Below are 11,851 nucleotides of genomic sequence, written 5' to 3'. Positions count from 1 at the left end.
GGGAAGAGGTTTATTGTGAGCGTAGACCATAGCGAAAGAGGGAGCAGGAAGCCATTCGGCATACAGTATGCGTATCGCCTGTAACCTAACGAAACTGACTGGGACTGCTTAGTTTAATTTTGTTTTAGTTTTATTTGTACCCTTCTAGTATCGCTTCCAACAGAAAATCAACTCTTTCCCTACTCTTCCTACTATTGTGCTTTGTTGGGAGGGGAAGATACAATTCGTTACGTTTGTAGTAAGGCTAGCAATGGTAAGGCATTTGGATCTCATTTTCAAGCATCCCCAGTGTGGGGTGGGTTGTACATTCCGTTAGTAGTGTAGCAGCAAGAACAAAACAAACCCAAACTATTGTCGAACAAACCAAATCAGTGCGTGTGTAAAGCTTCAAAAACGGTAACCGACAACAGCAGTTACTTGCAGGGCAAAATGTTAGTATTATTGCGAATTTCTTTACACCGTTTAGCCGGTTGTATTGTGAGCTTATAATCAGAACCAATGGTAAATGATCGTGTAGCAGCTTTCTTATCATTCCTATTTTTATTTTTATTTTTCCACCGTTAAACTCTACCTTATTTTGTGATGATCGTGAGATATGAGAAATGGTAAGACATACACGCTGGATTTGCGGTACAAATTGCGTGCGTGGTATAGTCATCACCTCTTGGGGGGGCAAGCAGAAACGCAAAACAAGCAAACAAGCATTTAGCCTTATTGTGCGTGTGCAGCTAACTTAAACGAAACAATACACAATTAAAACAATGTTTGGAAAATGCCGATAAATGCGAATGAAGCTGGACGGCCCAGAAACCAAATCCCTCTCAACCGATGTGTCTGTCCCCTTCCGTACCCACATGATGACGTTCCCGTGGCAACCGACGGCGACTTGTGCAGCATGAAAGCAAGGTGGGCGCACAATTGCTATACTCCCTGTCGGTCGATCACAGCAGCCAAGTGGTTTGCCGCAGTCCGCTGCAGTGGTTCGGCATTCGTTTTTCGGTTTTTTTGGAAGCAAGACGTGGATCGTGCATTTTGTGTGTGCCTTGAAAACAGAAATTCCAACCCCGGAAGTAGGAGACGCGTGGACCCAAAAAAAAGCGAAAAAAAAAACATCAACTAGGAACACCTAATTAAATTTCACCGCCCCAAAAGCGCGTACCACCAACCAACAGCGTGTGCGTGTGTGATCCGTAGGAGGAAAGGCCATTCCCTGTCTGCGTGTCCCATCGTGGTGTGTTCCCTTCATGCATTCGTTTCATGCGCCGTTTGAAACGAATGTGTGAAGGAATATCCACCGAAATCGTTGCTGCAAAAAGGGGAGAGACTTTGAGGTGGAAAAGAAAAACGCGAACGTTCCCGTGTGTGTGGAATTTTCCGCTACGAAATTAGACCGGGTGTTGGAGGGAAGGTAAGTGGGGTTTTTTTTTATCTAATTACTTGCAGTTGGATTTTTTTGTTGAGGTTCATTTGTGGATTTTTAAACCCAAACTCGCAATACGGGTACAATGGTTTCTTCCTGTGGCATGATTAGCTCAACCTTTACTTCATGATGTCGTAGTGTTTAGGCTTGCTTGAATTTGAGTAAGCTTTGGTTTCCAATAGAGAAGCACCAGACAAGAAGTCGATTCATAAATTGAACGACATTTGAAATATTCTTCACAATTTTCAATATTTTTTAAATGCCTGTGATATATTCAACATTTTACATCAAATTTATTTAGAAAAAAATCATGCTTTTGTTTATTCATCTACAAAGAGCATCGTGATAGTGAAGGATAAAGTTTGGCAAACATTCAGAGTCGACTCCGATGCGACTCTGATAATTTCGGAACCGACTCCGGAAGGCAGGTTCACCTAGCATTATCCGGAGTCGTTCGGAACGGTCTGGAGTTGTGTGAAGCCGTCCGGAATCGCCCAGAATCGTCCCGAGTCGTCTGGAGTTGTTTGGATTTGTTCAAAATTGTTCGGAGTGGTTCGGAGTCGTCCGAAATCGGTGGAAACAACGCGCTGTATACGAAGTGCACCCGCAAAGTGACAAAAACCACACAACGAAATTAAATATCTGATCACAAGCACAATGCACCGGCCGACTTCGATCGACTTGACGACTCCGGCCGAGTCGTAGTCGTCCGGAGTCGGCCTATATACGAAGTGCCTCCAGACGACTCCGACTCCGAACGACTCAGGGCGACTCCAACTCCGGGTGGATCTAGTGGTTCCATTTTGCTGGAGTCGGAACTGGGCCAATAATAGTCAGAGTCAGATCAGTGTTGTGGGTGCGCTTCGGAGAGTACATCACTACATATAACTACGACTCCGACCGACTCTGACTAGCCGTACCCATTTTTATGGAGTCGGAACTGGACTAATAATAGTCGAAGTCCGATCGGAGTCATGGGTGCGCTCCTCAGAGTGCATCACTACATCTTGATATGAAAATAATTCTCACTAATTGTTGAATTATTCATAGAATTTATTAAAAAGAAAACGCTATTAAAAAGCACTAAGGAACCTGCACTAATATTAAATCAAAAACCATAAAAGCATTCGACAAAAAACGGTCCCCCTGTTCAAATTCAAACACCATCCAACATGGCCGCCGCGCAGCGTACTGTCACAGCGTACTCGACCGCCCGTGCTTTACCAACCTGAGCGGAAGTGGCCTGCCGCGCGTTCGAGCAGTTTTCGAGCACCGTCGGCAGTGCTTGGGCACGTCGCAGGCCGTACCGCTGCCATCTTGCTCGTGTCGCTGAAGTTGTGCGGTTGTGCTTCTGGAACAGGATCGCACAACCACTCACATTTTTTTGTGAATAAAAAAAATACCAACAAAAATACACAAAAAAATCATAAAAAATAAAAAAATCTACCCCCAAAAAAATCGCAAAACTGTGAAAAACCAAGCAAAACACACAAAAATCCCCCACTTTTACCCAGCCGTATTTTTTTCATTTCGCAAAAAAAAGAAGAGAATCATATTGCCAACAGTGCGAGTGTGCGAGTGTGTGTGCAGTGCGAACAAACGAAGTCGTGCGTGAGAAATTGAAAGAAAGAAAAAATTCGACCGTCGACGTCAGCGCTCAGCCCTCTGCCCCCGCTATTCCGCACCCTGCTACTACGGCGAACCATTCTCAGCGTCTCGGCATTTGGAAGCAAGAAGGAAAAGAAGTTCCGTGTGGTTGACAACGCGCGGTGCATCAAAAGTAAGAATCTCCTCCCCATCCTCCTCGTCTCACCATCAAGTACTTCATCCAGCAAGCTGTCACACTGCGCCAGCAGTAGCACCACCGGGCGCGGTAGCCCCCGTTTTTCTTTTCGAAAGCAAAACTTACACACTTTCCCTCCCTTCTTTCTCTCTTTCTTCCTCTCCTCGGTATACGGCGCTCGCTTGCGTGTGTGGTTCGCCCAGAAGCGAAACGTAGCAGCAACAACGTGTCCACCAACACCAACAAACACAGTGTGAGTGCGCGTACTTCGTGATTGGAATATTTTTTTCGAATCGAATCCCTTCTGTGTGGATTTCCGGCGGTCTGTTCGGTGGTCATCGAACGAGAGCAACCCACGTGCCCCGTGAACGCGTCGCGCGTGTGTGTGTGTGTTTGTGTGCGCACGCCGAATAAGTCGAGTGAAAGTCTCTGAACGCAGATATAGGGAAAAACGTCCCGCAGTAGGAAAAGCAGTAACTAACAGCAGCAGCACACAAGATGAATCCCGGCGCACCGAACTACCAGATGGCCTCGCTGTACGTGGGCGACCTGCACTCGGACATTACCGAGGCGACGCTGTTCGAGAAGTTCTCGTCGGCCGGCCCGGTCCTGTCGATTCGCGTCTGCCGCGACCTGATCACACGCCGCTCCCTCGGCTACGCGTACGTCAACTTCCAGCAGCCCGCCGATGGTGAGTAATAATGCCGTTTTTCATCATTCTAATCTCAGCATTGTGCCCTTTTCGCTCTAGAACCGGCAAAAACGGGTGTGTGTGTCTGTGTGTGTGTGTGGGTTAGCGCCGGAGCAGAATGATGAACGTCCGGTACACGTGCTTTCTCTAGATCCGACGGTTACGTCATGCCTTCGTTTTTTTTTTCATTCCCATGCACACTGTTACGCCGCCATGTTGCAAGAAACCCGTGTGTGTGTGTGTGTGTGTGTGTGTGTAAGTGTGTTCGTGTGTCTCGCTCCCTCTCGCACAGTACAGTACCATCGTCATCGTGACGGGGGCTTTTCCCTGTCTCGCTTGCTCGTTTTTGTTCAGGCGGCTCCCTCTGGCGTGTCGCACGGGAAGCTCATTTTGGTGGGTAAATTTCTCGTTTTCTTTTCCAATGCGATCGAAGGAGCCACGACGAGGAGTTTCTTTGCCACGACGCAACATTCATCCAATGGGGAATGTGGGGGATAAACCTGTGTTTTTTTTGAATGGGGGGGGCGGGGGGCGGGGGCTTAAATGCGTTTTACAGGTCGGAAAAGAGGGGAACATGACAAGGACGTTGAAAGTGTCGTGGCGGAGTAGAAGGAAGGGGGGGGGGGGCTCGATTGTTCCCCCCGAAAACAGGTGAACACAGAAAAGTGACAACGTGTGAGACACACGAGGGAGAAAATCGTTTCGGACCACGTTGCAGGAAATAGGTTGTAAATTCCACATCGCCGTCATTGAGATTTGTCGGTTGGGGGAAAATCCGTTGCTTTTTAAACGTGAAACCATTCAGCAAAAATCTTGCTGAGCGTTTTCTAATGAACCAATGAGAAAATATAATTTTCCAATTACAATTCTCATTGAGACAGAAATCAACCATTGCGCGCGCTTATCGAATGGTGTGTAATACCATTTTGTTGCGATAAGGGTGTAAGGAACGGGGCTATGGATTTGCACGCGCGTCGCACACACTGTTTCCAGGGGCACCACCCCCCGGGGGAGCTTTATCAATTGCGCTAAACTTGGCACTTGGTTAATAGTCGGTTCGTTTAGAAACCCTTCGAGACGATTGCAATGGAGAATCAGGGTTGTAATTTTTATCTTTTTAACACGCCCCTCTTAAGCCAAAGGAAAATTACCTCTCTCGGATTTAAATTTTTAAATTTTCTCTCCTATGAAAAGTTTAATACAAAATAATCGTTAATTCAAAATCAAACAAATGCAACTAAACCCACACAGCCACAGCGTACAAAAATAACGCAACAAAATGCGCGTCGAGGGAAAATTCGTACCCAAAAGCGGTTGTCCTTCGGCGGCGAAGAGAGAAGGGAGTTCGCCTCCTTTCCCTCCCGCTAGAAATAGTTTTGCCGTACAATAAATGCGCGCAAAAAGGGTAAAAGAAGGCAGGGGAGAGAGAGGGGGGGAGATCTGCCTGCCAATCAATGACAAACCAAAGAATAAGGGTGGGGGGGGGGGGGGGGGCTGACCAACAACATTCACCCGCTGCTCTCGCGCTCGATTGCACCTTTATGACGACAGAATGCGCGCGCGACGTGTGTATGTGCCCTGACTATGTATGGAGATGAAACAATTGTTGTTTGTACATTATTTTACTATTTTTATGATTTCAAAAACCAATCCATGAAGGAGGATGTGATGATGATCGTGGTGCAAACGAAGAGAGAGCCCTCGAACACCCATCCCCCGACTGACTAAGCAGCAATCACGAGACGACGACGACCAAGGGGAGAGGGGGGAGGACTGTTGTGTCGCCCTCGGGGGGCTACGAATTAATCTTCACTTTCAACATGTTTGTCGGTCTCAAAACCGCACGCCGCTGCTGGCTGGCCTCTGCCACACATTCCAACAACTTTGTGGCGAGTTTTGTTGCTGGCTCGTCGTTCGTGGATGAGGAATGACGGGAAAGGGAGAGGCGCGCAGGCTGGTGCGTGAAGCCTTTATGTGGAGACAACGATAGTTTGGTGTGGGGAATGGGCTGTGTGCTGTTGTTGTGTTACGTGACGGTTTCACTTTTTGAACTGAAATGCGTGAGCCTTTTTCCTCTAAAAGTAAAACAAACTGTTAGGAATGTGCGTTTTGCAATGCTTTAATTCTACCCTTTTTTCTTTTGTTTATTGAAATAACTGTTGCAGAGACTAATCGGTCGTCGTCTGCTTAAATACCATTTAAAAGTAATGTCAGTTTGATAATTTGAAACCATTTTTACACTGTTCCGATTCAACATTCAAACTGAATGAAAAACGGATACACAATGCGCCACCACCATGTTGATGTTTTTTTTTCTTCTGCAGCTAGACAAACCGCCTCCCCCTAAATATGTTATTGCTAGGGAAAAAGAAGGGAAAAATCAATCCATAAACACATATGCATTCGCAATGGAGCGAAGTGGGAGGAATGTGATCCGGTGTGGGGGCAGAGGCGACACAGTGTTACCTTCATGTCTGAGTACAAATGCACATTTTGATCGTGTGATGTCCTGGGATTGGAAAATGAATCGATATAATTAGTTTCCATCACACCATTAGCATGCGTGTGTGTGTGTGTGTATGCTGTTCAATTATATGCCACGATGGGGAAGGGATGATGGGGTCGGTCTACAGCTTCCCCATTCCCTGGGACCGATGGTGCATTTGTATGTCCCGTAAATGATGCAATTGCTACACTGGCCAGTAGTAATGGGGAGAGGGCAATTTAATGTAATTATGCTACATGTATGATGGTAGTGTAGAGCAAATGTTGCTGTGTGGCGCTAATGCTTCGATTGTGAAACGCTTCCATCATCGACTACATTGCAATCACTTCCGTCCCCCGTGTTTTTGTGTGTGTCTTTGTTTAGATAGATATCAAATAAATGTCGATGCTATCAAGCGCTTTTTTCCGTTAGGTTTATGCCATTTTTTATTACTCATGCCCTTCCATGTTGGGTTTTGAAGTTTACTATTTGAATAAAGTTGCTGTGATGATATTTACTTTTATCAACAAATTCGTTCAAATTAAATAAAAATCCTCTCTTTGCGTTGTCGTGAGAGAAGTTTATGACACATAATACTAATCCTGCTGTTTGTATTTTATCCCCATCAATTGCAGCCGAGCGTGCACTGGATACGATGAACTTCGACCCGATCAAGGGCCGCCCGATCCGCATCATGTGGTCGCAGCGTGACCCGTCGCTGCGCAAGTCCGGCGTCGGCAACGTGTTCATCAAGAACCTGGACAAAAAGATCGACAACAAGGCGATGTACGACACGTTCTCCGCGTTCGGCAACATCCTGAGCTGCAAGGTGGCGCAGGACGAGAAGGGCCAGAGCAAGGGGTACGGGTTCGTGCACTTCGAGACGGAGGAGTCGGCCAACACCTCGATCGAGAAGGTCAACGGCATGCTGCTGAACGAGAAGAAGGTGTACGTCGGCCGCTTCATCTCGCGCAAGGAGCGCGAGAAGGAGCTCGGCGAGAAGGCGAAGCTGTTCACGAACGTGTACGTGAAGAACTTCGGCGAGGATCTGACCGAGGAGGCGCTGCGCGACATGTTCGAAAAGTTCGGCCCGATCACGAGCCACCGCGTGATGACGAAGGACGGCAAGAGCCGCGGCTTCGGCTTCGTCGCGTTCGAGAAGCCGGAGGACGCGGAGGAGGCGGTGCAGAAGCTGAACGGCAAGGAGCTGAGCGACGGCAAGGTGCTGTACGTGGGCCGCGCCCAGAAGAAGAACGAGCGCCAGATGGAGCTGAAGCGCCGGTTCGAGCAGCTGAAGATGGAGCGCCTGACGCGCTACCACGGCGTCAATCTGTACGTGAAGAACCTGGACGACACGATCGACGACGAGCGGCTGCGCAAGGAGTTCGCCCCGTACGGTACGATCACGTCCGCCAAGGTGATGCTGGACGAGGGCCGCTCGAAGGGCTTCGGCTTTGTGTGCTTCTCCGCGCCGGACGAGGCGACCAAGGCGGTGACGGAAATGAACGGCCGCATCGTCGGCAGCAAGCCGCTGTACGTCGCGCTCGCCCAGCGCAAGGAGGAGCGCAAGTCGCACCTGGCCAGCCAGTACATCCAGCGCGTGAACAGCCTGCGCATGCAGCACATCGGCCAGGTGTACCAGCAGAGCGGCAGCTACTTCATGCCGACCATCGCCCAGCCGCAGCGCTTCTACGGGCCGCAGGTGGCGCCGGTGCGCACCGCGCCCCGCTGGTCCGCCAACGCCCAGATGCGCCCGAACGCGGGCAACCAGAACGTGGCGGCCAATGCACCGGCCGGCGGCTACCCGGCCATGACGGCGGCCCACGTCGCCAACAACCAGTACCGCCAGGCGGGTAACGTGCGCGGCGCCAACCAGCAGGCCCCGAACGCCCAGTCGGCCCAGGCCAACTCGGCCGCCATGCGCAATGCGGCGCGCCCGATCACCGGCCAGCAGACCGCGGCCAACATGCAGACGCGCCCGGTTGCGCCGCAGCTGGCCGCCGGGCAGGCCCGCACGCCCAACTACAAGTTCACGCAGTCCATGCGCAATCCGCAGGTGCCGCAGCCGGTGCCGATCCCAGCTCAACCCGTTGCTCAGCAGGCTGTCATCGTTAAAGGTAAGCGAATAGTAGTAGTGATGGTTGTTTTAGCTAGAACGAGGAGTTTAAGGGCTTCCTTGAGGCGAGAGATCTTTTCACAGCGCCATTTCTTTTGGAAAAGATTGTTTTATTCGATTTGTAACCTTTAAATTTACACTATTTCCCCATTTCTGTATCATCTCCAGGTCAAGAACCGCTTACCACCAGCATGCTGGCTGCTGCTCAGCCGGCTGAACAGAAGCAGATGCTTGGCGAGCGGCTGTTCCCGCTGATCGAGCTCATGTATCCGAATCTTGCCGGCAAAATCACGGGCATGTTGCTCGAGATCGACAACTCGGAGCTGCTGCACATGCTGGAGCATAAGGAGTCGCTCAACGCGAAGGCTGAGGAGGCTGTGGCTGTGCTGCAGGCTCACCAGAAGTCTTCGGCCCAAACCAACTAAGCGACGAACCCTTCGCCTAGCAGCAGCAGCAGCAGTGCAGACGTCGTCCCCCTCGCTCGCGGCTCAGTTGGACACGGAACCACCTAAAGAAGAACCACCTTCTCTTCATGATTATTCAGTGTGTGCGTTCGTTTTGGCGAGGCGTTTAAAATCAATCCAACATTGCCGCGCACCCCCTCAGATGTATGTACGATGATGGAAGATGTCACATGCCGCGGGTGGATGTTAGGTAAATTCAATTAAACGAACCCCATTTGCACTATATATTCACGGTTGCGGGATTGTGTGTGTAATATTCTTGCGTGTTTTCTGTAGGGGAGGGCAATTGATGGGCACGAAGGACGAACTCGCAAAAGATACATGAGTGTGGTGGGGTTTTGTGTTCACCTGAATGAGGGTGGGGAGATGGCGCTCGGTTAAATTTTTTTTTTTCATTATTCATACTATAATATTGAATATGTCATTTACTCGTAAACTGCGCTAAAACGATTTCCCAGCTTTTTATGCGGAGCACTTTGCGCACACGCTGCAAAACTTCTTATTATGAGATAATATAATCTATCAAATATATTATGCAAAAATATATGTATGAAGTATATATATATATACGAAAAAATCTACAAAAAAATGGAAAACAAATTATAAAAATCGTAACTGATGAAAAAGGTAACTGAAAAAAGATTGCAAAATAGAAATGAAATCATCATCCTCTTGACACAAAGGAGAAGAAAAAGAAGAAAACAACAAATGAGAGATGGGTGGTGGTCGAGAAATGTAGGAGAAGAGAAAACAGCAAAAAAAGCGACACAAGAGCAAGCACAGTAGCAAAAGAGAAAAACAGAAAATTGAGGAAAAAAACAGTAAACAACAGAAAAAAATGTCTACAAAGATTGAAAGAGAAGAGAGTACCTTCAATAATTGAACCATGAAAACAAAACTTTGTCAGGACAAGTGAAATGTGCTAAAAGTAACTTGCAGAAAAACTTTTTGAAACAACAAGGAAACTACTACAAATGCGCGAAGCAGTAGAAAGTATGGAAATTAAACTATTCTGTCTCTGCCAAGGCGCATATGTTGTGTGAAGATTATTGCAAAAGTTTATGAAAAACAATTCTGAACTTTTTTGTGAGAAAAAAAAACACAGCAGTACAGTTTAGTCGCGTGTACTGTAGGGTAGTAGTAGTAGTATCCGACCAACTAGCGAGAAGAGGAGGTTACAAAAAGAAGAAAACACAAACGCAAAAAATGTGAGCCAAACACAAGCATACGATTGGGAATGTTCTTATGCAACAGCAACAGCAGCAAAACAAAAAAAGAAGCGATCCTTATTTCAAAGAGATACAACGGAACAACCGATGCGACAGTCTTTAAAATGATGTAAACGAGAAATAAACAAGCAAAAAATTGAAAAATAACAAAAAAAGTGAAAACAAACATATATAAAAACAAAAAAGAGAAAAACTTACGTGTGGAAGACGCGGATAGAGAGAAAGAGAGAAGAGGACGAAGAAGAGTGGTGTGTGGTGGTAAACACGCGATGAGGATGACACGCGTGAGGAGAGGGAGGAGGGAGTAGGAGTTGGGTTGAAAGCGAATGATAGAAGCAAGAAACTAGGGAACTACAGCCAGACGGAAGAAATGCAACAATTAGGCACGAGAAAATGGGATAAAAATAACAATAGAAAAAAAACTGAAAAACTTGCAACTGAAGAAAATTCTACGAAACAAAAAAGGGACATATATGATGAAACACGGGACGAGTGAAAGCGAAGGGTAAGAGAGAAGGATATACACTAGGAGAGGAATTTGTATCTGTTCTTCATTAAAACGATAGGTGGCGTGTGCTTTTTTATGTGCGGTTTGAAGCAGATCACACGATGTGGTGTGGTGATCGTCTCCCGGTCATAGTCAGCGCAGATGGATTCTTTGCATTTTGTTCATCTTTTTTTGTTTGACAGTAGGGTTTTTCCTTGTTGTAGTATCTCCTTTCGTGAGAGAATCGATTTCGACGTTTTGAGGATTCGACCTTTTCGATGGCTCCAGCCATTACTATAGTTTGGAGATAGTAGAGACACCGTTTTCAGTTCAGGGTAAAGATTCCCGATAGAAATGAGCAAAATGGAATCTTTATCCCTTTTTTTTCTATCAAAATAGTATTCCCGCGTAGGCCCCCCAAGGTAGCTTTGTCAAAATCTAGATTTTAAAACCTTCTTTCTCCAACCAAGTAGAGGACGACACACTCCTTGCCGCGTGTACCCCGAGTGAGTGAAGCAGGGCAGAAGTGTGTAAAAGGTGTGCATGGAAACACAAGAACACAGTAATGACTCTGCAATGGCTATTTGCAGCAACCACTAGACAAATGAGACCAACTAACTGAAAGATTAGAAGAGTACGAGAGAAGGGCGCGAAGAATCCACGTAAATTTCACTTTTCAAGAGTATAGAGAAGACCTAGAAGAAGAAAGTCGCGGCAAACCATTTTTACGTTCAACACAAAGCACGCAATCACAGGATTTGTTTTTGGGATGGAAAGAGTAATTTTTCCACCTCCAACCTGTGCACAAAATTTCACATCTCTCGCCAAGAAGAACGTGTGCGCTTGAGAGAAACGTGGATGGATATCGATGACTGTTTGTACCGAACATCTTTCAGCGAGCTATTGCGCAGCACTGTGTGTCACTGCGGTCATCACAGTGAGTGGGAAAGAGAGGAGTGCTGGGGAGTAAAACCATCCGGATGATAGGTTAAGTTTGCCAGCAAAGGCACGAAAAACCCCACGCGGATGGGGATGAAAAACTGTTTACATCAGACGAGAACAACAGCAAACACACTTCTTCGGAAGAACAACATCAGTTTAGAGAACGAGTTGGAATCGAAAGATCAATCCTGCTGCCGCTGGCAGGCTGGCTGACTGGCTGGTAAATTCATTGCT

The 11,851-nt window shown here is 47.3% G+C and overlaps 1 protein-coding gene across 2 annotated transcripts; it reads left to right on the top strand.

Moving 5' to 3' along the window:
* Positions 1–956: 956 nt before the first annotated feature.
* On the top strand, positions 957–10,601 carry LOC121599833 (polyadenylate-binding protein). Of its 2 annotated transcripts, XM_041927919.1 has the most exons (5): positions 957–1,408; positions 2,964–3,200; positions 3,407–3,894; positions 7,015–8,496; positions 8,664–10,601. In XM_041927919.1, exons 3-5 carry the CDS (start codon positions 3,702–3,704, stop codon positions 8,918–8,920), a joined length of 1,932 nt encoding a protein of 643 aa, XP_041783853.1. In that variant the 5' UTR covers positions 957–1,408; positions 2,964–3,200; positions 3,407–3,701; the 3' UTR covers positions 8,921–10,601. The 2 variants fall into 2 exon arrangements, with proteins under 2 accessions (XP_041783853.1, XP_041783855.1); XM_041927921.1 differs by lacking the exon at positions 2,964–3,200.
* Positions 10,602–11,851: the final 1,250 nt, after the last annotated feature.

This window comes from Anopheles merus, chromosome 3L (assembly GCF_017562075.2).
Source record: "Anopheles merus strain MAF chromosome 3L, AmerM5.1, whole genome shotgun sequence".
Classification (NCBI taxonomy): domain Eukaryota; kingdom Metazoa; phylum Arthropoda; class Insecta; order Diptera; family Culicidae; genus Anopheles; species Anopheles merus.
This window is presented reverse-complemented; position numbering and strand designations above follow the sequence as displayed.